Source organism: Calidris pugnax, unplaced genomic scaffold (genome assembly GCF_001431845.1).
Source record: "Calidris pugnax isolate Ruff unplaced genomic scaffold, ASM143184v1 scaffold10, whole genome shotgun sequence".
Classification (NCBI taxonomy): Eukaryota; Metazoa; Chordata; class Aves; order Charadriiformes; family Scolopacidae; genus Calidris; species Calidris pugnax.
The window spans coordinates 3,920,176-3,947,256 of record NW_015090795.1 but is presented as its reverse complement, the minus strand read 5'-3'; the positions used below and the strand labels follow the sequence as shown (position 1 = coordinate 3,947,256).

General features: G+C 48.2%; 1 protein-coding gene across 1 annotated transcript in view; it reads left to right on the top strand.

Annotated features, from left to right (window-relative positions):
- The first annotated feature begins 23,292 nt into the window (after positions 1 to 23,292).
- DDHD1 (DDHD domain containing 1) overlaps positions 23,293 to 27,081 on the top strand; it is a 77,433-nt gene continuing 73,644 nt past the window's right edge. Inside the window, exons 1-2 of the mRNA XM_014936777.1 lie at positions 23,293 to 23,379; positions 26,939 to 27,050. Coding sequence (XP_014792263.1) covers positions 23,293 to 23,379; positions 26,939 to 27,050 — 199 coding nt within the window. The remainder of the gene's footprint in view (positions 23,380 to 26,938; positions 27,051 to 27,081) is intronic.

Here is a 27,081-nt window from a genome sequence, read left to right as displayed (position 1 = left end):
AGGCAACATCAATGAGGACACTTGGCAAGCCCAGCTCCGCGCAACCAGAGCCTGCCTGTCTGTGGTGGTACAGCCTGTAATTAGCTAACACTCATCTGCTATATGCAGAAAGGATAAATATTGACAAACTTTGCAGAGTCTCCTCCGTTTATTCGGCAGCTGCTGAAAGCACCAGGTGGTTGGGTAGCCTGGTGCTTCTGTCTGTCTCCACAAGCTGCCACCCACCCCTACAACAGCTCACAGCCAGGAGCAAGGATGAGGGTGCCCGTGTCCTCCTCTTCTAATTAAATATCATAGGGGACGGTGACACAAGGCTCAGAGCAGCAGTGTGATCTCCTCCTTGCCTTGGTTTGTGCTAGGCATCAGACTAAAACTGTCACAAAAGGGACTGGAACACGGAATTTTGGTGCTGGGTTCTTGCAGGACTTTGAGCAGGTCTCCTTGGCCTTCTATGTCTCAGCTCCTCACCTGTAAAATGGGTGAAGGAAAGACTGCTACTTCTGACCCATCCAAATGAACCTGTAGTCACCACATTCAGCTGCTGAGATCCTCCCTCTGGAGAATCTCAGAGCATCGGGGAGCCTTTGGGTTTTTTTCAGCTGGAGCAGCTACAGGCATCCAACTCAAAACCTCCCCATGATCCTTCTCCCAAAGGCCAGGGAGCCAAAGAGGGGAAGAAACCTGAACAAGCACTTTTGCCTTCCTAGTTGTGGAGAATCAAAAGCAGTTTGTGGGTTGTGGGAGGAAGGAGCTGACAGGCCAGAGTAAGCCAGGAGCTCAGCGGCCACGGGCCAGATGCCCAGAGCTCCTACTCTCCCCTGAGAGGCTCCCACCATGGTTTCAACTGTTTAAACACTCCAGAAAGGGCCCAAACATGCATGAAAAGGGGCCGTGTTTGTCCCTCAGGGGGTCTCTGCTCATTGTCACTATGCAACAGGCAAATGCAATGAAGAAAACGATGGCCAGGTGATGGGCATCTAGTGGTGATGGGGATCTATAAGTGCTGTAACTCAAGACTCCACAGTCCCAACTCTCTCGTGGGCCAGGTAGATGGGTACTGGGTGAAGCAAAACAACATAGCTTTTTGGTTATTTATGGAGAACTTCCCCCTCTGTGTCACCTTCTAAGGGCACAAAAAAGCATGAAGGGTCTTGAAAAACGATTGGGCAAAGGGAGATGGAGATGAGACCATGCTGCCACCCTTCTGAAAACTAGAAAAAGGTCTTTAAAGAACGATCCCTGAAGTGAGCACACATCTTGTGCTTGCTCTGGTGACAGTGGGGGCTAGAAACAGATAAGTGTAACCTAAGCAAAGCACCTTATCTCTGTGACACCTGGAAGGCGACTTGCTAGACGTTATCGCTGAGCAATACTTTGATCTACCAGATGGGAGCAAAATGAAGGGACCCCACATGTTTCTCAGGAGACTTCTCCACTCTAAGCTCTCCTGGCCCACCTGAGCCCACCTGCGACATCCAGCTCTGTCTCAGATTCCCACCCCAGCAAAGCACCTGTGGAGCCAAAATCTACCTTGAAAAACAACTGGGGAAAAAAAAATAAATCAAAAGGGAGAATAAACTCTCTTTTGTGGCAGGCAGGAGAGCTTGCTTTGGCCAGACAGCAGAGCCCTCTTGAGTCCAGCAGTGGGTAGTGAAGAGCTGGTTGAACCAATGTGACCTCGCAGGCACCGGCAATCTCCCAGTTGGGCCAAGCTGGGGTTTATCTGGTGCTCAGGTTTAGTGGGCAGCAGTGCCTCCAGGACACAACCCAAAGCACCCAGTCGTCAGAGCTCTCACCATAGACAGAAGACAAGGATCTGTCAAAACCAGAGGGTGGGAAATGCATCATATAATCACAGATCACAGTTCTGGGAGAAAGTATTATTACACAGAGAAATCTTGGGGTGGAGGAGGAAAAAAAAGGGGGAGAAAGGGAAGAAACCCACATTCTGAAGCTAAAAAATAATAACTAAAAAAAAGTGATTTAACAAAACATGTCATCATGTGACAAGGTAGTTTTTCTTGCAAGCAGGTGCACCGCAGTTTTAGAAATATTAAATCTTAAGAGGTTTGCGTTGCACAATAGATGGCAGCCAGAAAGCATGTTGATGTTTTTTGGCAGTGTTTCAGATGTCATGGTATTTTATTTTTTTTTCTTTAAAGCTTCCATCAGCAGGAGGGAAAGCCGTGCCAAGGAAAAGGAATCAAATCTGGATGCAGCAAGACTCACATTCAGTCGGAGGCTCCCTGCCAGATGCTACAGGGCCAAATCGGAAACAACCACATTGAGTTCATTACGACAACTGCATAATCAAAAGCCTGCATAAAGGCAAAAAAAAAAAAAAAATTAATCTATTTAATACTTAGCTAAATTCTCAATTGTTGAAATAGATTTGAAGAAAAATTCATCATAATCCCCTCTTCCTGTTGAGAAATTCCTCCTTGTTCTCCGAGACGTCCATGAGATGGCAGGAGTGCACTCTCCTCCGATGGCCGAGGGGAACCACCACCCCGTTGCCATTTCCACACCAGGAACTTCTCTCCAGCTACGGGCACTGCTGAGAAAACACTGATTTGTCTTTCTGCTTATTGCTGCTGGAAAGAGACGAGGGAGCGGCACCAAAGGGCACATCTTCAGAGAAGAAATTGACTGACAGCATTTTCCCAGAGAGACTGGGGATGGCTCTGTTTCCTCCTCTTGCTTTCAGCCCCTCTGAACTGCCTTGGGGTGACACAACCCTGCTCACCACAGGGTCTATGCGTGCATCCTGGGGTGTCCACAGGAGTTTGTGAAGGGGCACTGAGAAACCAAGAGAGCGCAATAACAAAAGGACCTGGACACCCATCAGAAAGAAATCTGGAGGCTGCGATTTAGAAATCCCAGCCCTGGCATTTATGGCTGGGGGATGACTATGGAAACAAACTCTCAGGGATGTCCCAGTTTTCAGCTCTGTTTACGATCCTCTCTCCACAACTGGAGCACAGCTGCAAGCCCGCCTCTGGTTAGGCATGACCCATAGGAGCTTCTGTGTGCCAGGGCCAAAGGATGGGCTGGCAACTGTGCAAGCCCTTCCCTTAGCCAGGCTGCAGAAGCGACATTCCCCCAAGAGACAGAAGCTGAAAAGCACCCGGCTGCCCCAAGAGCCTCACATTGTGTGAAGGAGCTGCTCTTTGCATGCATGACCTCTTAAAGGCAGGAGGTCCTCCCAAGCCTTTCACCCACTCGTTCGCCAAATCCATGCTGAATTCATGAAGTCACACACAGTTGTTGCAGGTTTTGCGTGAGGGGAGAGGGTTCATGTGGACACGCCGTCTCTGTGAGAGGTACAACCACTTCTGCACCAGGTTCGTGCTTGCTCAAGGACCCTCAGCTCAGGTCCTACCAGGATGGGGAGGCAAGAAGAACTCCAGCAGTCTCATGGTGGGTCCTCTCCAGCAGCGGGTATAATTGGGATGTTACATCCAGCACCTCTTCCCACTGATCTCCTGCCTCTGTGTCATGGGAGCAGAGAGATGCTGCCCTCTACAATGACCAAGAGATGATGTTGGTTAACTTTTCTCAATGACTCCTTTACTCTTCCCATAACCCAAACCTCCATTATCTCCTGTCCATCAAATCCTTTGCTTCTGTATCTTCCTTAACTACCTCCTGGCTTTCAAGCTTTGTGGTGCACCATCCTTAACACAACCTGCAAGGCTGCTTTCCTCTTCTCTTCATTCCCTCTTTCTTCTGCATGGTACATCAATTGGTATCTGAGGTCCTGGTTGCAGAACCAGTTTTATATCAAGATGCACAGACCCAATGCCTCAGATTGCACAGGTGAATCATCTCGAGAAGCTGATGCCTGCCTGCATCCATGGACTTGCTGGTTATAGATAATGCCCAGCAAGCAGTGGGACAGGAGCAATGTGAATCCATCAGTGTATGAGCTCTACTTACCTGGCTCCTGAGAGCCCACAGAGCCCCGGGGACAGCAAAGGGACATCATTGGGATATAACAGCTTTGAAGATGAGGGGATTGTAGGGCGGGAATTGTCCCTTTCTCAAGAGGACCACATCATTCACAAGGTTAGTGCCCTATTTACAAACAACAGGCAAACCCATGAGACTTGGCACTCAAGAGAGCTCTAATCTTGAACCCTCAACCTGACTCGAATCATGGCTGCTCTCTCCAGTGTTTAAATAAATTATTGGAAAACCTCTGCCAAGTGCATAAATCCCATCCTAATGCCCCCCGATGTCAGAGGGAAGGTGCCTGGTAACGTTACTGGGCTTTGGATCAGGCCTCAGAAGAGCAGCTGCAAGATATTAACCAGCAGGCTCAGAAATTCATCTTTGCTTTAACTCGCTCTAAACCTTTGTAAATAACTCACGATAGGTCAGGGGAAAAAAAGAAGCTAACAGCTCATATCTGGCTGTGTTCCCCTGTCCTATAAAATAAGCTTACACTCTTAAGAAAGGGGAAAGCTCGCTAAAGAAATTCACCCAGAGCAGTGGTGGTTTCCATTCCACAAACCAAACCATTCAAGAAGGGCAGAAATTGCTGTGATGGCTCTTCACCTTTTTCCATGGCCGATAACAATTTTCTCCTTGTTCTCTTCAGCCTTCCCACCACGACTGTTTCCTACCATCTCCTGATTGCCAAGAAATCCCTCCCAGCTGCTGCGAGAAGCAGGACTGCTCCTAGGAACTATCTGCTCGTGGGATGCAAAAGCAAGGTGATACAGGGAGGAGCAGCAGGTACGTTTTCTCCTGGCAGGAGATATCATGGACTTGGGCGGGTACCAGGCTTTAGGGGGTCAGGTCTGTCCTAGTTTGGGGTGTGGGTGAACCATTCTACCTTCCTCTAGCTCCTGTTGTGTCAACCAGCACCTCAGAGTGCCACAAGAACACGAATCATGACCCGAATACCTTTTTCTTTTGTTTTTTAAGGTAGTGCTGACATTGCTTAGCACTGCAGCAGTCTGTGTCACGATTATCACCACCCCAACAGGGAAAACAACAGCTCAACAGGGAAATACGGAGCTGGAAGGGAGCGAAGACGGGCAGTGATAGCTGCACGTCCTGTGGAGATCTCCCACAGGCAGAAATATGGAAATATTAGCATATTTTCCATTATGCACAGGACAGGATTCCCGCACGGTGCTGGCATATGCTGAGCAGCTGAGGAAGGCGGGGATGGAGCATACCATGCTGTCACTTCTGGGGAAAGCAGCCAAACCCATCCATGCTTTTCACGTAGGCTGGCTCTAGCCCAAACGGCTTTACAGCAGGACTTCCCAATTACCACCTTGACCAGCTCACCTTCTTCTTCTGTGGTCTTAAAAATCCATCCTACGTGAGTGCTCATTCCTTCCTTCCGCCAGGTTAATGAATTTCTGCCCTAAACCTCCACTTCCCAGTTCAGGTTTCTCCGGCCTCCGTGAGGATCTCAGCAAGGCTTCAGATATTCCCGGGCCTGCGTCAAGGGGTCTTTAACACAAAAGAGTCCAACTCCAGGATAAATGGCAGACCAGAAGCGGTGGTGGCAGGAGGCGGGCAGAGCATCTGGCTACAGATCTCCATCGAATTCGGTCCGGACGCGCTGCTGTTTTCCTATCAACGGGGATTATGTTGGTTAAACCGTTTCATTTGACACCGACTAATCGGGGAAGGCTGGAAGGAGCTGGGAAACGTGAGGGGGAATCAGATATTCCACTCTGAACACGCAGGCGAGATGTTCAAAGCCAAAGCGGTGCAGGTGCATATTCCCAAATGCAGGCTCTTGTCTTGTGCGATTTAAAACGGGGTTGGCAAATGTCTCGGTTTTCCATAGGAGCTACTGTGCCTGCAAAAAAAACCAAAACCACTTCCCAGGCTCCAGCTGCCATCTCGTGGTCGTGTGAGACATCTTCTTATTTTATTTTTTTTTTTCCCTTCTGGTCTACCACCGCCTGTGCTGCCATCTCGTGGTCGTGTGAGACATCTTCCTATTTTATATTTTTTTTCCCCTTCTGGTCTACCACCGCCCGTGGCCCAAGCGGTAGTTTTCCAGGGCTGGTAACATCCAAAATTTCTGGGAAATGTTTTTCCCAGGAATGCCCTGGTTGGAAGCATCGTACTCCCAAATTGCAGTGGTTTTGACCTTTTCCCCACACATTAGAGAGGATAATTTATTTTCCACTGACTGACATTTGAAAAAGGTGGACTCCTGGGGGGTGGTGGGGGTGTTTAACGTTGCTCATCATCCTTGAAAGCTCCAGGGAATTTCAGGCAGTGTTCAGCAATACACTTGGGTTTGAACTTTGCTGCTGGCTTCCCCTTGACTCTCTCTGACTGGGATGCTTCAGAAGGTCTACAAAGCCAGAGGGTCGAGGTACAGCTTGCTGCAGCCCCTCCGAGCTAGAGACACTCTTTGTTGGCTCCTTCCTCCCAGCACTTGCTCCAGCCCCACTCCATGCACCAGATCTCAGAGCCATCTGCAGCCCCGGGAAACCCAGTGAAGCTTTGAACAAAATCAGAGGTCCATCTGCACAGAACAGCTTGCAGTACGGAGCGTCCTAGGGTAACATCCTGGCTCTGGTGAAGATAATTGGAGTTTGGCTGGGTTTTTGTTTGGGTTTTTTTTTGTTTGTTTTTTTTTTTTTTTTTTTTTTTCCAGCAGGACCATGCTTTTGTCCCTATTCTCTTTTTCCAGGCTCATTGAATGGGATTGAGAGTGTCAGTAGGACTTATGGATGTTCCTGGGGTTACTCCGCACATAAAGGTACATTCCCAAAGCTGCTCTGGTCTGGCTCTGAGCTGATGTGTAATAACTTCCACATCGTACCCTGTGTCCTTGTCCTGCTGCATGTCATCATGGCCAGCCACCAGCTGACAAAAAGGCCTTCTCAATTTAGTCCCCTCAAACTTAATGACACCTGTGTGGTCACCATGGTAAAGCCCTGGGTTCCTCAGACACTCTGCACTGATACGTGTACACTGAGTAAGTACGTGGTCCCTGTGCATTGACATGAGGTGTGGTTGGTACAGGCATCCGAGAAAGAGACATCACAGGTAAAGTTAGTTAAGAAAAATATTGCAGGCTTCAAAGTCGGAATTCTATGCTGCTGAAAGCTTCAGGCTGGATGGTGCTTTGTAAGAAACACTTGCACTGCACCAGAAGTTATGAACCAGGCTGTGGCAGCTCCAGAATGAGATTTTCTGGCTCATGTTTTGCAAGGCATTAGTTAATCAGAAATACTCAATCTAAAAAATAGCTGATGGCCCACCAAGACACTGCCTTCAGCCGGAACTTTGTGGAGGCAACTGCAAAGGGGACACAAGTCCTGTGCATGGTCCATCACTCCACCAACAGTTCACATATCCTGCTTCCTACCATTTTATAGTACAGAACATGCTAAGCTGATCCAGAAATACCAAACACAGAGTCACAGAATCATAGAATCAAATATGTTGGGTTTTCTACAGAGAAAATAAACGTGAGCAGTAGGTCCTTCCCCAGCACTGACAAAACCAGAAGCTTGGGTACCATCAGATTAAACTGTCCCAATATTTGTTTTTGAACTTAAAATCTACACATTATCTCTATTAACTTTCTCCAGCGCAGAGGAAAGGAACCCTGCTTGCAAAATTATTTTATGGTTGTCTAGAGAAGGGCTTGCCTTAGCTGGCAACACTTTTGGAGCTAGTAACTCAAGATGTAAGCCAAAATGGGGTGTTCGTGTCTCATCTTAGAGAAGTAAGACCAATGAGGAAGACCTTTCCCACCAGTACACCCTGTATTTGATGTGGGTCATCATATCTCCAGGAAATGTTCACCATTTTCAACCATGGCTTCATTAGATACAATTGAACGGTGGTGCATGGCCAATCATGTAACACCTGCCCAAGTGCCACCTAATTCCTAGGACAAGACTAATCTCTGATGCCAAGGGCTAAGGGCTGTCACCAAATTTAAGTTCTAGACCCACATCCCCTGGCAGTCAATCCAAGCCTACAGAAAATCCTCAAAAGACCACTTGTATTTTGAGTCTAAAGCAAAGCAAAGAGCATGTCCCAGTAGGACCCTTGGACCAGCCATTGCTACAAAATGTTCATGGCTGTGTTGTGTAAGGTCCTCGTATCAGAAGAGGTCACTTTCCTTCTATACGATTCTCTCATTTGGAGTAGATTTTGGATTGAACTTTCATGCTGCATGATAACAATAAAACCCAAAATTTTTCCCCTGAAAAACTGGGATATGCAAACAGCAAAATTAATGGGATCTATAAGCTGAAATAGGGAAGTAAATGTGTTAAGGAAAGAAGATATCTCCTAAACTGACTTTTAATGCCCCAGACAGCTACACATGTAGTGTTACATGTCTTCAGAATTAGGTCAAATTTCATTGTCCAGCTCAAGGGGGTTGGAGTAGGTTAGATAATGGAAAAAAATCAAGTAAGATAGGACCCATTGTGTGGATCCACACCGACTCCATGAGGAACCACCCCAAAATATCTGCTTTCTGCTGCAGGAGCATGGTTCCCCCAACTGAGCACCCAGAAGCAGCCAGTCCCAGGCTGCACACACCAGGATCCGGGTGGATCCCGGAGGAAGAACAGCCAGGTATCCAACCCAAAACTCATCAACACCTCTGCACCAGAGGTTCGGTCACATCCCCAGGAAACCAGGCGCACCAAACATTTTGGGGTGAGCCCTGATTATTGCTTTTGCAGGCTCAGCTCAGGCATCCAGCTTGTTGTTTGTGCAGGACTGATGCAAGGTTCCTGTAATCACCTTCACATCTCACACTGGCCAACCAGTTCCTGCTTAACTCAACCCACTTCCAGGTGAGATGAAAGCATATTTCATCTACTTTGCTCAACTAGGAGATAAGAATCACCAGTAAGAAAGGATGTCAGCTGCCAGGTAAGCAAGGTTTGTAGCAGCATTGTGCTGCAGGAATGACAAAAAGACCCCCCTCATGACAACGCCAGTGGACTTGGCTTCAGGAAAAAACCTAAAGGGATGAGCTTCAAAACACAAAATATCAGCAAAAATGTTTGGCAAGGCAGTTCTGCCCTTTAGTTCTTCTGTTCTGCCATTGGCCTTGGCCATGAGATGTCATCCTCTCCTGGTGATTACTAGGCTCTATCACATCTCCAGCAATATCTGAGCTACCTTTCTGCAGAGCTGAGGTGCTGGTGAGCAGTGGGGACCTTTTCTTAAGGTGTGGGTACATATTTCACCAGCACATGTTTGGCTTTATGCACCTGAACCATGGAGCTTAAGAAGTTGGCACTCACAGGCAGAAGAGGGAAAATCTGCCTTTTTCTGTTTTCTGTCTGGGTTTGGTGGGAAGGTTTAACCAAGTTCGGTCCTCTCGTGTCGTTTTCAAAGTCAATGCCAAGTCTAGGCCCAGGCTGGCTAATTAGTTGCTGAATGCCTCTACATGTTTCCCAGCAGAGTTGTGCAATGGAGCTGATGTTTTTCAGCAGCAATGGTGGGGAACCTCTTCCTTTCTCAGGGCAAAAATAGGCTTTACTAACACATCAGCCAAGATTTTATTGTAAAAACCATGGAAGAAGGAAGCCCACGTGACCAGAGCTGTATGAATGAAATTCCAGTCTGCAGACTCTCCACCCTGGTTTACGAGTTTTCCTACACCAGGATCCTGCTCTCGGCTCCTGCTGGCAAACGGTGGGACTGGGGCCACAGTCAGTTTGTTGTACCAGGTTCTGGTATGAAAACCCTGTCCTTTCCAAAGGGGGTTTTGCAGCAAGCTCCGTCTTGCCAGGTGCCACACGCTCCTGGTTCCCATGAATTTCAGAGGCAGCACTTGGCAGTTTGCAGGACTTGGCTCCTGCCGTACGAAGGAATGTCTCAGCATCTGTGGCACTTGGATTAGTAGGTTTCGGGCTGCCAAGCAGAGCTGAAGCCGTCTCCTCACATCTTTGATTAGATCAGCCTCAATCTGATTAACGTTGCCTAATAGGAAAATTTCAATCCACGGTCATTGACCTTAGAAAAATACCATCTGATACAATTTTTTGCACTGAAAATAAGCTAAATGCTGTGTGCAGAGCAAGGATTCCAGTGCAGTTCCAATTCCTTAGGAATAATACTGAATACTACATAGAATAGGTATTTTTCATTATTATATCTGCAGATGATGCCTTTAGGACATTGATCATCTTAGAAAGAAAACATCCCACAAAAGAAGGGATTCTAGTTCCTTATGTTTGTCTTTCTTTCATTTAAATAGTCAGATTCCTGCAGAGACCAAAGGTACATCTGAAAAGTACAGATTTTTTTGTGTGAGACTCAGATAAGTGCTGATATGTTGTAATTGGACCTATTACTAACATTTCTATTGGATTTCTAAAGGCACTTGCTGTAATATTTCCCGGTGGTGCTTCACAGAAGCCACATGACATGAAAAAAAATCAACATTTTACCAACAGTGATGAAGGGCTGTCTTTCCACGAGTGGTTCTCTCCGCCGGTGGGCAAATCTGGAAATGAAAATGTGGAGATGGGATGGGAAAAAAAAAAAAAAAAGAAAAAAGCAGTGTCCCATCATCACAGCCTAAGTTTGAAAAGGCTGCTTTTAATGACGCTTGTAAGGACCCACAGGGAACAGGAAGTTTAAATCTCTGATCCCTCCATCACGTCCTTTTGGACAACGTTGGATGCACGGTCACTACAGCTGGGTTCCAAATGCTTGGGATGGCCTTGCTGGAGAAAAACTTGCAAAGCCTAGGAAAAAAAAAAAAGACAAAAAAAAAAGACTCCTAAGCCAGTTGTTTGAACACTTGGCAGCTTTTTATCAATCTGTTTATCTAACACAGAAATGCAGCCAGCTTAGCTGTGCTCACAAATGTCTGAACTTGCCTCTTGCAGAGCATGGATGTGGTTGTGCCTTCCCTGAACCAGGCGAAAATCTCCTCACTCCCCAGCATTAACCTTCTCCTCCTGCCAAGAGAACGATGGGCCTGACGTGGGGCTGCAGGAGACCTGAGCCCTTTCCCTCAGCCCTTTCTTGCAGTGCTGTTTTCATCGTGGAGATTTTTTCCCCACCCCTTCTTCAAGAGGGGCCCTAAAGACAGATGTGAGAGAGGGAACGGCTGTTATTTGTGCAAAGTTCTCACTGCCAGAAGGCTTGGAGAGCAGTTAGATTCTGGATTCATGTCCAGACTCTGCAAGAGCCCCATGTGCCCTCCCACAAACCATCCAGTCATTTGGTGCCTCACTTTACTCTGCCAACTTGTTAAAACACTTCTTTTTTATCCTCATTTTTCAGTTTCTCCTTAGAGCTTGCACGTTTTGGGGGGCAAACATGTTGCACCTCTCTGTTCAGCACCAGCACAGTGATGCTCTGTCTTGGTTAAAGCTTTTAAATTGCTCATAATCATATTTATTAAGAGCTATTAAAGCTTTCTGGACATGCTAGATATGTTCCAATTTGACCAGGCATTTCTGGATCAGCTATGTTGTTGTTAAAAGGGGGGGAAGCACGCTCCAAAATAAATGAGCATCCTTGTGTGCAAACCACATTGTGATACGAAAGGCATTTCAGATCCTAAAAAACAATTAAGCAAGGTTGAAATCAACCTAAAAGAAAGCTAGAAGGGACCTAGAAGAAAGACAGGGAACTAATGGAGAGAGTCCATCAGAAGCTATGAAGATGCTCAGGGACTGGAGCGTCTCTCTGCTGAGGAAAGGCTGAGAGACCTGGGGCTGTTCAGCTGGAGAAGAGCAGACTGAGAGGGGACCTCATCGATGCTGAGCAATATCTAAAGGGCAGGTGGCAAGAGGATGGGGCCAGACTCTTCTCAGTGGTGCCTGGTGACAAGACACGGGGCAATGGGCACAAGCTGAAACATGGGAAATTCAGACACGGGGCAATGGGCACAAGCTGAAACACGGAAAATTCACCTCATGAGGAAAAACTTTTTTTCCATTGAGGGTGGCAGGGCCCTGGAACAGAAGAGGTGGTGGAGTCTCCTTCTCTGGAGACATCCAAACCCCCCCTGGACACATTCCTGTGCAACCTGCTCTGGGTGACCCTGCTTTGGCAGGGGGTTGGAGGAGATGATCTCCAGAGGTCCCTTCCAACCCCATAGCATTCTGTCCTTCTGTGATTTTGTAAGATCCCAAAATTTGTTGCCTAGAGTTGTCTTTCTACGTACGCTAAGGTCGTCTCTGATGGATTACTGTGGAGTTAAGGAAGGAGCAGGCTGTATGGAGATGCTTTTCGTGATCTCTGTTGACCTGTGGTGTAAAAAGGTTTGTTTTCACTGTGATTGTACTTGCTCTTTGCATCGCCTCGTCCTGCCATCCCCTGGCACTGAGGACCTGCCCTCCCTCCTCCTGGGCTCCCTCGTCTCATCTCTCAGGAGCGGAGGTGGTGAGAGGGCTGGGTGTTCGAAGTGGGGCAACCCTCCCTCCACCAGTTTCGTGCCTCCAGGCCACTGGATGGGGACGGCTGAGAGGAGCCTGCTGTGATTTTTGCAATGTGGCTGGAGGAAAACCCACAGCAAGATCAGGGTGAAGGAGGGAGAAAATACTGCATGTTGTCCCCAGGGTGGAGAGGGCATCTGCTAGAGGTGCCTCAGGTAACAACGGTTGAGTGAAATAATGTCCTGATTTGAGTGACACAGGACTAATTTATCTTCTAATGCTTGGGGAATCTGCACTTTTAGAAGACTCTAGTGGCTAGATAGGACTAATTTATCTTCTAATGCTTGGGGAAACTACACTTTTAGAAGACTCCAGTGCCTGAACTGGTGAAAATATTTACTTTATAGCCAGCTCTGAGATGTGGGTTCCAAGGTCTCAGTGTTTCCAGCTCCCCAGGTGTGGGGATGAGGAGGAGCGAGACCCGGGCACTTGACCCAAGCTGCCAACAGGGTTAGTTCATACCATGAACGGCACATTACACAGAAATTCCAAGTTATAAGGTTTGCAGAGGATTTCTCTCTCTCTCTCTCTCTCCCTCGATGGCTGGGATCCTGAGAACTCCTTGCCCCGGTGCCGGAGCCCTGAGCCCTCGCAGGGTCCCACACTGGCTGTCCCTGCGGGGAGTGCACAGCTCCCTGGGGTGGGATGGGGATAGTCCTGGGGTAGTTTATATTGGTATCGGGATCAATACTGGTTCTTTAGTACTAGTAATGTTAATTATTTAGTCATATCCTATTAAATCTATTTATGTTTCAACCATCATGTTTTCTTGGTTTTCCCTGATTGCCCTTCCTGGGTGGGGAGGCATCATCAAGTGATAGAATAGTTGTCTAAATGACAATAAATTGCTGTAGGTTTCTCAAACATAACGAATAAAGAACCAAGAGAGGCTGGTCCTGAAGCACATGGAAGCTCCTGGAAAGGCTCTTGTTGCCTTAACTGAATCAAACCCTTAGAGAAGCTCACTAATGAATTCACATCAAGCCAAAGATTCCTTCCACCTCGAGCACTATCGACTGATTTATAACAGGCACCAGGTGTACACAAGGAACTTCTCCTGGCTGCTCTGAGCAGAGTGTTTTCAAGCTGACCTGATGCCGTGAACCCATGAAGGGAACGAGCTTCTTCTCAGAGGAAGAGGACACCACCAAAACCACGAGCAGCAGTGGGAGCTGAGCTGTGCGGGGAGAGTGTTTTATTCCTGCTGAGCACAGGAACAGAGATGGGTATTGTTCACTGCCACGTCCATCAGCCAAAGCATCCCCAAGCCACATAAAGAGAAAAAGCTGGATGTGAGATAAAGGGGAACAGCGTGAGAGAAAGTCACAAGGCAGAGGGTTGTTTTTTCAAAGCGTGGTGGTGGTGTTAATTTAGATGGAATGAATGAGCTTGAGTAGATTACAAAAATGAGGAAAAACTACTTGGTGAAGGTCTTTTGCACCAGCGAAGCGACTGAAAAAGGAGGAGGGATAGGTTGCCATACCTGTATTTGCTTGTGTAGCTGTAGGCAAAACTGTGGCCATGAGCCCACTGCTGGGACAACACGGCTCAGAGGTTTTTGTGATTCTTGGCCTAAAAGCACATAGTAAAGGTCATAAAATCATAGAATGGTTTGGGTTGGAAGGGACCTTAAAGATCATCCAGTCCCACCCCCTGCCCTGGGCAGGGACACCTCCCACCAGAGCAGGTTGCTCCAAGCCCCCTCCAACTTGGCCTTGAACCCCTCCAGGGATGGGGCAGCCACAGCTTCTCTGGGCAACCTGGGCCAGGCTCTCACCACCCTCACAGTCAACAATTTCTTCTTGAGATCTCATCTCAATCTCCCCTCTTTCAGTTTCAGTTTCAGAAAATGGCATAATATTTTGATCCAGGTGCAGTGATCATGTGAGACTTAACCAAATCCTATTGAAAAAAAACCCAGATTGTCAGAGGTAGCCCATATTGTAGGCATTCATTCTGCCATGTGATCCATAGGGAAAGCTGATGTCCTTGCTTCTGTTCTTGGTCCCACAAACGGACAGAGGCTCTGCCAAAAAAAAATCCTAGATCCCTGGCTTTCCCCAGGCAGTACAAGCAATGGGCTCTTGCTTTCTTTTTACAGAAAGATATGATGAAGGCAAGGGAAAGCAGAGAGAAAAGGCAAATAAAAATAGAAATCACTGCTTGCTTTCAACTGTCATTTGTGCTTTGGCTGCTGGGAAAACAGACACTTTCCCCACCGTATCAGCAGCCCTGAAACCTGACACATATTTTTTTGCTGGCGTTGGCCTCTTTCCTTGGATATTGCTTTTCCAGCATCAGAAACAGTTATAACAGTTGCAAAATGTGGCTTCTTGGCTGGCTCTGCTGAAGAGAAAGAAGGAAAGCATATGCAATTGATGGAGAAGAAAAAAAAATATAATGAAACCTCGCAAGAACAGTAGCAAGAGGGGAAGTTGTGTGTGTTTCTTGGAGCAATGTTCAGGGCACAGCAAAGGGCAGCAGAAAGGACAGTCACTTTTGCTGGGCTGTTCTCACTGGGGTTTGTCTCAGTTAAAAGGCAATGAAAGGTCCAGTATTAACTTATAACTTCTTTATACTTGCTATGGGCCCAGGACTCCATGGATATGGAAGCCATGATGATAAAGTCAACTTGGTGCCATCCAAAGATCTTCCTCCAGAAATGTTCTTCTCTCTGTTTTCTTAAGGTCCCGAACAGAAAGTGATGGACAAATAGACCCTCTGCTCGGAGTTTCATCTGCCTGGAGAGGTCTAATTTCAGCATGTCCACTTTGGCTGACGGTGCTTTACCTTCCCAAGTCACGATCTGCAATGCTGGCCACCCACTCAGGCCAGGAGGGGTGAGAATACAGAACGTGGCTCTGATTTTACTCACCCCCGCCATCAGGAACTGCTGATTTAAAAATCACTGTAAAAAGAGAAGGAGGCACGGGACATTAGTGTCTGAGTAGGGACGTTCACATCATTAAACCTGTCATTACTCGTGCTGCTCGTCGAGCCAACGGGGGTGTTGACACCAGCTTTGGGTATGCGACGCGGTTACCGGAATCTCCCTCACGAAGTACAAATCCCATGTAATATCTAAGTGATAAAGCCCCGTAGGAAAAACAAACCCTCAGATCAGGGCGTGAAATCAGAGGCAGCGAGAGTGACACGAAACATCTGCTCAGCCCTCGCCCACCTCAAATGCCAAACCTCTACTGGGCCAACTGGGGAGGGCAGGTGCCTGTTTTCCAGCTCAAGTACCTGTTTGGGGAGCAGGGCAAGGGATCATTAAAGGCTCTGCTCATTTGCAGATCCACAAATTAGAGCTTGCTTTACAAACATGGTGTACATCACCATAAGCTTCTAACCACTCTCATAGTTCACCTGGGGTGAGAGGGCTACAGTGACCTGGGACTTAAATAGCCAATAAGCCCTTTTCCTAGGAAGGCTTTGGAAAGCCAGAATACTCTGGGAAGGGGTAGGGTTCGACCTACTGAAGAAGGGAAAATATTCTGAAAGGTTTCAGTTACTGCATTTATGCCACATCCACAGGTCAAAAGCAGGAGGAACACAGTGCCCCAAGCACCCACACAGCATCCCCATCCACACCACCCAGGCAGGAGGTGCTGGAAATGCTGTTTATATATCACCACGCACTATATAAGTGGGAAAATTTGGGATCATAGAATCATAGAATGGTTAGAGTTGACCTTAAAGATCATCCAGTTCCAACCCTGCTGCCATGGGCAGGGACACCTCCCACCTGACCAGGTTGCTCCAAGCCCCCTCCAGCCTGGCCTTAAATGGTTGGGATGGTAGGTTGATGTAAAAGAAAGCAAATTGTTTGGAACCAAAATGTATATTTTGCAGTTAGTCATCTGCCTCTGCAAAGAAACAGGCAGGAAATTTCTTCCTGTGGCCTTTTCAATAATGTCAGTCCTTGGATGATTCCCACCGCAGTCAGATTTCCTACAGAGTCAGATTTTCTACCGCAGGAAGACTTTCCACATCAGATGCTTGTTCTCTCTCTTTTCTTTTTTTTTTTCCTGATCCCCCTGTACCGTGTGGGTCCAGGCTGTCTCATTTCAGCCCCTAGGACAGCAGAGACCTTGGATAACGTGGAGGCTAAATAAGTTTAACTGGAAAGATCTCACTCTCCGAGGCTCCTCTCCTGCCAGGCCCTTTACTCCTTGCTATAAAGGTTCCTTCCACCAGAAATAGAAAGGAGATCTCCTGCCCACACCACTGGCCCGGGCTGTAGGAACAGTTGGCCTTCAGTCCCTCTCAGGCTTGGAAAACTGCAGTTCAGTCCATCTGCCAGACACGCCATAAAAAGAGGAGACCTTTGAACGGCACATTAGAGGAGAAGCGAATAAATCTGGCAACCGGAGGCAGAGCAAAGTAGCTGGAATATTCAGCAAAGAGCAAACCCGGAGCATCCCGGGGCCCGTAGGAACTGCAGGCTTTTGATGAAAGCGCTTCCATGTAATGAATTAAATGTGGTGTATTTATAGCTGGAATCTGGTCCTAGCTGTCACCTGACCGACAGACGGCTCCAGCCAGACGACAGCGCGGTGGCTTTGACCTCACGCTACCACAGCAGCTTTCCACAAGCCTCCTGCACATTTTCACACGTACTACAGCCACGGGCAGCACGGACCCCATTTTACCTACTAAAACACACGTCAGAAGGACATTCCCTCGGGCCAATATGACTGTGTCAGATGATCCAAGGTCACTCACTTACTATGAGGTGTCATCTCACCAAGACGTAGTGTTTGCATTTCTGCGGGTATCTGCAGGCTTCATAGAATCATGGGATGGTTTGGGTTGGAAGGGACCTTAAAGATCATCTAATTCCACCCCCCTGCCATGGGCAGGGACACCTCCCTCCAGACCAGGTTGCTCCAAGCCCCCTCCAACTTGGCCTTGAACCCCTCCAGGGATGGGGCAGCCACAGCTTCTCTGGCCAACCTGGGCCAGGCTCTCACCACCCTCACGGTCAACAATTTCTTCCCCACATCTCATCTCAATCTCCCCTCTTTCAGTGTCAAACCCTTCCCCCTCGTCCTATGGCTCCCCTCCCTGATCCAGAGTCCCTCCCCATCTCTCCTGGAGCCCCTTGAGGGACTGGAAGGGGCTCTAAGGTCTCCCCGGAGCCTTCTCTTCTCCAGGCTGAACCCCCCCAACTCTCTCAGCCTGTCCTCCCAGCAGAGGGGCTCCAGCCCTCCCAGCATCTCCGGGGCCTCCTCTGGACACCTTCCAACAGCTCCATGTCCTTCCTCTGCTGAGGGCTCCAGAGCTGGACACAGTGACCTGGAGGCTTAAAGGTCTTTTCAATCAGACTTTCAGCAAGATATTTAAGACAGTCCCAGGCTTTACATGAGTATTTCCATTACTGCTCTCATGCTTGAAGTTAAGTACATCCCTCAGAACAGCATGTACTGCGAGGAATAGGTAATATATTTTGTATCTCCTATGATTCATCGTGCGTAAGTGTTACCTCCAGTTTGAGCCAGAAATAAATCCAGTGGATCGTGATCAATGGACAATAGTAAACACTTGGGAGGGGAAAGGGTGAACCACAGGGAGCAGGGTGAATTTTTAGCCTTGCTGAGACCAATGGCAGGACTCACGTCCTTCTGAGTAAAGCCAGGATTTCACACACCATCGCACTGACAGCGACCTCAGAGTCACTTTTCCTGCCAAGTGTTCCCAAGGTCCTGCAACTCCAGCAATGCTTTCGGGTGTCATTATGAGATGAAACATTTGTGTGTAACCCTCCCAGTCTCGGGACTCTGCTACAGAGGGCTTCGAAATTCCTCCGTTCCCCATCTGCTCCTGCTCTTGGGACCCTTCCCTGTGAACTCACAACCCCACAACCCTACAAAGCCCTCCCTACCCCACTTCTGTGTACACCAACACTCTCCTAAGTGAATGAGGGATGATTTTTGGTTTGTTCCCTTATGATTCCTATTCACAGGAGTTTTTGACAATTTGCAACCACCTCTTGTTCTTGGCTTTTCGGCCACTCACCAGACAGAGGGTTTTTTTTGTGCAAGATAAAGGTTTTTTTTTCTTTTCGTTGCAGCACTTTGAGCTTGTGCTGTGCTTATCCTTTCTGACAGCCCACCTCAAGGTGTGTGGAGACAGTGGCCTCCTACTCTTGACTTCAGAGTCCACAGAAAGGAAAAGGTTTCCTTTTTCCCAAAGGTCCGTGATGGTTTCCTCTGGAAGGTCTTTGTGCTTCAGACCCCACCTGGACACATTCCTGTGCAACCTGCTCTGGGTAGACCTGCTCTGGCAGGGGGGTTGGACTATTTGATCTCCAGAGGTTCCTTCCAACCCCATGTGATTCTGTGGTCCTGTGTGATTCACCTCTTGGCGTAGCAGTTGGCACAGTATGAATACAGAGCCCTTGTTTTCAACGTTGGTATGGTCAAGTCCACAATCAACACTTAGCAGAATGTTACACAACACCACTCTCCCTCCCACAAAAATTACCTGTGTCAACTTTAGTGCTCTTGGAACTACAAAACTCATTTACCTCCCGTGTGCCCATGCTCACGGTATCTCATCAGGATGAAAAAAGAAAACAAAAAACAACCAATCAACCATGGGAAGAAATATATTTATTCTCAGATTATATTTTAATGGCTGTGGATAAATGAAAGACCTGGAGAAAGTGGAATGTCAGGCACCTTCTGCACAAGTGGAGGGAAAAATACCACAAGAACTTTTTACATTATCTTCCTCCATGTGCTCATCACCTCTAGCAAGGGAAAAAAATAATCAGTGATAGCAATCGCTCTAATACCGGGAACTGCCCCAATCCCAGAGCCAAGGGACATGTGGCAAAACTCTCTTGGAAGAGTATACTCTGGAAGGAAGTGAAATGTCCTAAAAACGAGATGGCATCATTTACAGGACGGTGTGTACCCAGAGCAGCTCTTGGCATCCTTGAAGATGGGCGACATCAATGCTCTGTGAGGAGAAGCACCTGGATTTGAAGGACTCTCCGCTGCTGGACATGGACATCTGGATTGCAGTCACATTTATGAGAGAGGCCTTTTCTTCATCCCTATGAGATGGATAACACACACACACACAGAACGTTATTTCAGTAAGTGAGCCTACCTTGTGACTAAATTTTTTTAACAGTCCTCAGAAGGTGGCTGAAGGGATCTTGGCTGGAAGACTAAGTGCAGCCCCTCCATTTGATGCTTTTATATCTTTCACATCTTTGACCCCTTCTTTACCAAGGGAACAAGTGCAGGGCTGGGATTTTAATTTTTTTAGAGAAAAAAGGAGCAATAATTCACGTCCAGCACCTCTATGACAATATTAGTTCGTGTGATAGCAGACAGACTCACCCTCACAAACTCTCCCCTCAGTCCAATCAACCCCAGATTGTCTAGTTGAACAAGTTCTCATTGACACCAGCAAGAAGGGCAAAATCCATACCCCTGAAGATGCAGAAAGAGCTAAGGAGGAGCCAGGAGGAGATGTGGTGGCTGGGCCCACACCAGCAGCACTGCTCCAGTTCAGCCTTTTCTTTGCAGATCTCAGCTTTGTGAGAGTCTTTCCTCCACGTTGGGGAACGCTTAGCACGAAGGCTTCACCCAGTCAAAGTCTGAAAGGGTAAATATTTCTGCCAGGGATCATTATTTTCCTTTCTTCCTTTGTTTGCCCTGGAACAAAGGGAAAAGAAAAAAAAAAAGAAAAGGAAAAAAAAAAAAAAAGCCTGTGCAATTTAACAATGCTGCATTGAGAGCCACGGTATCTTATAGCACAGAAATGACCCTCTCCTTGCCCTCTAATTCTTGTCTTTTAGAGCCAGGGGTATATTCTGCTGCTGCTTGCAGCAAGGGTAAAAAAACATGGAGATGTGGCTTTGGAAGAACATTTCAGATCTAGTGAAAGGCACTTTTGACCTTGGCATAAGAGCTGTACCAAAAGTGCTGGTGTTCAAGGAAAAGAAAAACATAAACAAGCGGAGAAGCCTCCCTTGTCTGACAGCGGGGTGAAACACTCCCAAGGGGGATTTTTAACCCAGTTAACTTAAGTCTCCTCTGAAAGAGCCAGAGAGTTAATGATGTTCCCTGTGCAGAAAATACCACGTCATAAGCAAAGATTTTCTGGAACCCTGCTTAACTGGATGAACAATATTTTAGTGGAGCTCAATTGCTAATACCCTCAGTGTATCCAAATATACTTGGGTAGCTGTGAAACTGAAAAAAAAAAAAAAAAAAGCAGACGTGTTTGATAAATATATCCTGCCTGTATTTGGGACAAAGTCGAATGCCGTTTCCACATTATATAATGATGATGAAACGCCTCCTGTTCAAGCAACTTGAAAAAGAACATCAAACAGGGCAACTAACATTTCAAAAGCAGCGCGCCTAGAGGACTCACACGTGGGTATTTTAAGGGCTGATTCTTCAGACGACTGTTCTTGCATAAGGTGGGAATGTGAGTGTTCAGAAACGGTCCAGGAGACCATTTCTGAGGAGAAAACCAGTGCTGTGTCAATATTTGGAAAGTGTGGTTGAGGCAAGCCCACGGAATTTGTGACTGGCTGGTCCCACGCCACTCCTGACCTAGGGATAACAAAGTGGTTCGTACCAATTAATAAGGAGGTGGAGGACGGGGATGTAATGACAGAGCAATCAGTAGTTTTCATGGGAAACTGTCAAAGAACAAATTTCATCTTGTTCTTGAATAAAATCACGGGTACAGCTGAGAGCAGTTAACGGTGTTGACTCAGTGCTGCACGGCGTCCAGATCTGAGGGGAAAAAAAATACACAAAATCAATATGAGTGCATAATAAATGGTTTAAAAATAGCTAATGGAAAGATCTTAAAATGGCTTTGTTATAGAGGATTCATCAATGAATAAAGATTGTTTCTAATGGACTCCTGCACGCACTTGTGCTGTTCATTGTATTTTATTTAGGATCTGCAAGAAAATACAAGGTGATTGCATCGTTGGTGAGAGTTTCAGAAGTGACTACACAATTTAAAATTGCACTAACGGGAGTAGCTTGACTTGCAAACCAAGGCTGCTGGGATGGGATAATTAGGAGAACTTGGTAAAACGAGCTTAGTTAAAGGAAGTCTTAGGACAGGCAAACGCAACGTCCTGCAGTTAGGAGCAATTATCCAGCAGAGTGCAGGCTCAAAGAGACATCATCTTGAAATGCAGAAGTGCCTCCTGGTTAGTCCATACCCTGGAAAGCAGCGGAGTGCACTGGCTGCAAGAAAATACAAGGTGATTGCATCGTTTATGAGCGGTGAGAGTTTCAGAAGTGACTACACTATTTAAAATTGCACTAACGGGAGTAGCTTGACTTGCAAACCAAGGCTGCTGGGATGGGATAATTAGGAGAACTTGGTAAAACGAGCTTAGTTAAAGGAAGTCTTAGGACAGGCAAACGCAACGTCCTGCAGTTAGGAGCAATTATCCAGCAGAGTGCAGGCTCAAAGAGACATCATCTTGAAATGCAGAAGTGCCTCCTGGTTAGTCCATACCCTGGAAAGCAGCGGAGTGCACTGGGGGAAACTGGGCTGCAGGGACATTTGTAGTGAGCTAATTCCAGCCAAATGCTGTGGCCGGGGGGAAACTGGGCTGCAGGGACATTTGTAGCTAATTCCAGCCAAATGCTGTGGCCAAAGGAGCAAACAGCAACTTTGGGCAAAGGAACAGGGTAAAAAAAAGAGGCATTGATGGTTTTTGGTGTTTTTTGGCAAAGCTGCTGGAGAAATTCAGAGTCGGGTTCTAGTGTGCGGTTTTTTGGCAAAGCTGCTGGAGAAATTCAGTCGGGTTCTAGTGTACATAATGTTTTTTAAGTGATGTTAAAAACTGGAAGGTATTCAGAGATGTTCTGCAGTGCAATGTACTTTCAATTACACCCATACTCCCTACTTTCATGGTACCTCTTCTTCTCTTGGATAAAGGGAGGTCCTTGGGAGGTCCTCATGGTACCTCTTTTCCAGGAAATTCCCAACTGCGTTAACTCTGCAGAAAGGAAACATATATAAATATATGGCTACGGAAGTCTTCTCTGAAGGTCTCATGATAGGAGCATCAAAGCATCCACTGGTCTTAGTCTGCACGGAAGGTTCTACACAAATGACATTTCAAAATAAATGTAACTTTGCTTTATGACTTCCATATAGACACATCTTTCCACATTTATTCCACTGTAAGGAAACTTTCCTCCGCTGATGGTAAATGAGTTTTAAATTTGGTATTATTTTTCATTTTCTGTTAACTCTATGGTGATGGAACTTGAATCCTGCATCATACCAGAAACTTTTCAGCTGCTCCACACCTGTGAGCTCACTGCTAACAGAAAAAGGGTGGGGGGAGATACTCCTTTTCTGAGCTCAAATGAGAGAGGTCTGGGCGCTCAACTTCTTTCACACCAGCCTACCCCAGGAAAGACCTTCCTCACAAAATCCAAGTGAAAGCCATTAGGACTCTTTTGGGATGAGGTCCAGGCTCTGGAACACCTTCACTTTGCCTTTAATAAATCAGTTTTCAGGCCGTGGGTCTCTGAGGTGGCTATAATGAAGAACAGCCACATTGGGAACCACGCAGTCTCCGTGCTGTGGTTCAGCTTGATGATGAGGAACCACCAGCGCTTGGTCTTTCCTTCTGTACTCTACAGACTGTGCACAAGAAGGTTGCTTATGTAGAGCAGACCTATACCTCCAGAAATGCAGGTCAAGAAATAAATCAAATCATCTGAAAGATGAAAAAGGTAGACAGCATTTAAAGAGCCTCTTGTTCCTTTGGACAATCTTCCTTGGCCTCCGACAAGGAGCAAAAGGAGGGAGAGTTTGAGTAGGATGACATGAAGGAGAGTGAAACACTTGTAGAATGAGAAAAGATGGTGAAATCCCCCTGGCTTTGATGGAAATGAGGATAAAAAGTGAGAATCCAACAATCTTCAAAGCAATCTATGAGGTAAGTGACATTCCCTTTTTCTTCCCCACTGTGGAAAAAAACCTGGGGCAGGTTTCACGGAGAGATTACCTCATGGAGTTGATTAGAAATGCAGAGGATAAGTTAAACAAAGAGATGATCATGATGATTAAACAAGAGAATCCTCATGATTCAAGCATGGTGGTCAAACTCCCTAACGCAGCCTCCTCTGCTGAATTATTGCTCGTACCTTGTTTTTCTCATCTCTTTTTCCTCTCTTTCTCCATTTGAAAAGGGAGAACATCACACACAAAGCTCTGGCGGTGGGGGCTCGGGAAGGCTAACAGAGTTCTTGGAGCTTTTAGGACTGAAAAGTGTTGCCGATGCACTCAAGGATCCATGTGTAGCCTTTCAGTGTGATTTTAATGACTCAGGGAAACAACACACCACTGAACATTTTTAAAAGCTTCACCTGCCCTTCCAGCCCGGACTCAGTGTGGCCTCTCTCTGTGTTTTAACACACGCCATTAACAGGATTCCCCGGCTGAAAGCGGACGTGGGAGGTAGGGCACAAACCTATTTTTGGATGCACAACGCCGTGCAATACACAGAAGTCCCCTTGTTGCGGGAGAACGTAGGATGGAGAGAAGCAGAAGGCGTAGAAGATGGAGGGAACTGAAAGCTGGAGAGGGACTTTTTACAAGATCGTGTAGTGGTAGGACGAGGGGTAATGGTTTTAAATTGAAAGAGATGAGATCTGGGGATGAAATTGTTGACTGTGAGGGTGGTGAGAGCCTGGCCCAGGTTGCCCAGAGAAGCTGTGGCTGCCCCATCCCTGGAGGGGTTCAAGGCCAGGTTGGAGGAGGCTTGGAGCAACCTGGTCTGGTGGGAGGTGTCCCTGCCCAGGGCAGGGGGTGGGACTGGATGATCTTTAAGGTCCCTTCCAACCCAAACCATTCTATGACCACGTGCTCTGTATCCTGTTTTTTCCCCACAGCTGACGTATGGGGCTGTGAGAGGGGTTTTGCTGTATGTCAAGGAGGAGGACACACATAGACATTTAGGGGTGGGGGCACACAAATGTACATGAGACTCAAGCGACTTTCATTCCTGCATCCTGACTGTACACAAACACACACACACACCCCCCTTGGCTTCTTCTTCTTCTAGGTGGGGTACAACCCAGCCATCCACCGCAGGCCAGCACAGAGAATGGGGTGGTTTTGGGTAATTCAGCTTCAGAGGTGACATCCAGTTGTCTCTTCCCCTCTTCTCCCCTTAGGAGAAGGGGTGTGTGTGTATGCAGCTGGGGGTTCAACACACAGCCACAGGCTGCAGGGTGTATATGGCCAGTGGTTGCAGACCAGCACCCTGAGCTGGCTGTGATGTCTATACCACGGGGACGTTGTACACCCAGATGTGACGAACACAGCGGTATCAGGTCCCTTGCTCCTGGAGGTGTAACTGAGATGGAGTATCACTCACAAACCCTCTCACCGCCTCCGTCCTCCCGGGCATGTTGCGAAAAGGTGGTGGTTGGGGGGGGGTGTCTCATAAACAGGTGACCCCACCCCAGTAAGCTGGGGTGTGTTTCTGGGAGTCTCTCCCTTTCCCACATGCACAACAACCCTCACCCCATGAGAAAGGAGGGAGGTGTGGGGCAGGGGGGTGATCAATCACTGCCCCTCACTCGGCCGCGGGGGGTGTGTGGGGACAGGGAGGTGTCTCACGCAGTTGTAAAACCTTCCCCCATCCCACTACAGGCTGCTGGATGTGTTATCACACCAATACACATCTCAACACCCCCTCCTGCTGATTGCAAGGTGTGTCTTGGGGATGGAGGCGGGTGTTTCTCACTCGCACACACACACAAACAAGCACAGGTGAACCCCATCCCCTCTGATTTTGGGGGGAGCACAGCTAACTTTTGGAGGAGCGGGGTCTCTCTCGCACATGGGTGACCCCAGGCTGTCACCAGGTACCCCCACAGGGCATCAGGATGAGTGCTGGGGATGTCACATAGACCCCCAAGGCAACAGGATGAGCGTTGGGGTGTCTCACGCACAGACACCAATCCCCCACAGGGCTGCAGGACGTGAGTTCTTTCACACACACACACACACGAGGGTGCAAGATGTCCTTTAAGAGTGCCTGTCACCCACACGAAGCTGCCGTTTGTGTCGTCGGGGTGTTGGCCACACTCACAGAGTGGTGTTTTAGGAGCTCCTGCCATAAACACGCCAAGATGTGGTTTGTGATTTGGGGGTACACATCGCTGGGGGTACCCATGCTGTGTTGCAGGGTGTATTTCGGGGTGTCTCATCTGCCTGTGATGCCATGGGTTGTGCTTCAGGGTGACTCAGCCACATGGAGGGGCGCAGGCCGGGTGTCGCTCATGTCCCCGAGGCAGCAGGCTGGAGTTTTGGGGTCTCTTGGACACAGGCTGTAGTTCAAGGTGCCGGTCACACATGGAGCTGGGACTGTGTCTGAGGGTGTCTCACACACACAGGGCTGTAGAAGGTGTCTGAGTGTGTCTCACACACACATATGGGACTGTAGTCTGTGTTCGGGAGTGTCATACGCACGCATGGCTGTAGACTGTGTTTGAGTGTGTCTCACACACACACGGGGCTGTAGTCTGTGTCTGAGTGTATCACACACACACACACACGGGGCCATAGACTGTGTCTGAGTGTGTCACACACATGGGGCTGTAGACTGTGTCTGAGCGTGTCTCACACACACACGGGGCTGTAGTCTGTGTTAGGGGGCATCACACACACACAGGACTGCAGTCTGTGCTTGGGGATGTCACACACAGTCTGAGCGTGTCTCACACACACACGCGGGGCTGCAAGCTGTGTTTGGGGGTGTCACACACACACGGGGCTGTAGACAGTCTGAGCGTATCTCACACACACGGGGGTCTGTAGACTGTCTTGGGGGTGTCACACACGCGGGGCTATAGAGTCTGAGCGTGTCTCACACACACGGAGCTGTAGACAGTCTGAGCGTGTCTCACACACACACGCGGGGCTGCAAGCTGTGTTTGGGGGTGTCACACACACACGGGGCTGTAGACAGTCTGAGCGTGTCTCACACACACACGCGGGGCTGCAAGCTGTGTTTGGGGGTGTCACACACACACGGGGCTGTAGACAGTCTGAGCGTGTCTCACACACACACGCGGGGCTGCAAGCTGTGTTTGGGGGTGTCACACACACACGGGGCTGTAGACAGTCTGAGCGTGTCTCACACACACACGCGGGGCTGCAAGCTGTGTTTGGGGGTGTCACACACACACGGGGCTGTAGACAGTCTGAGCGTGTCTCACACACACACGCGGGGCTGCAAGCTGTGTTTGGGGGTGTCACACACACACGGGGCTGTAGACAGTCTGAGCGTGTCTCACACACACACGCGGGGCTGCAAGCTGTGTTTGGGGGTGTCACACACACACGGGGCTGTAGACAGTCTGAGCGTGTCTCACACACACACGCGCCTGCAGGCTGTCTTGAGGGTGTCACACACACAGAGGGGGCTGCAGTCCGTGCCTGTGGGTGCCACGCACACACCAACAGGCCTGTACCCACTTCTGAAGGCCTCCCCAGGCGAGCCGCGGGAGGGCGAGGCGGTGGAGCCGGTCTGCGTGCGGAGCGGGCTCTACGAGGTGGACGTGGCCAGCGCCGAGAGCTACCCCGTCTACTGGAACCGTGAGTCCCCCCCCTTTCCCCTCCCGCGGGG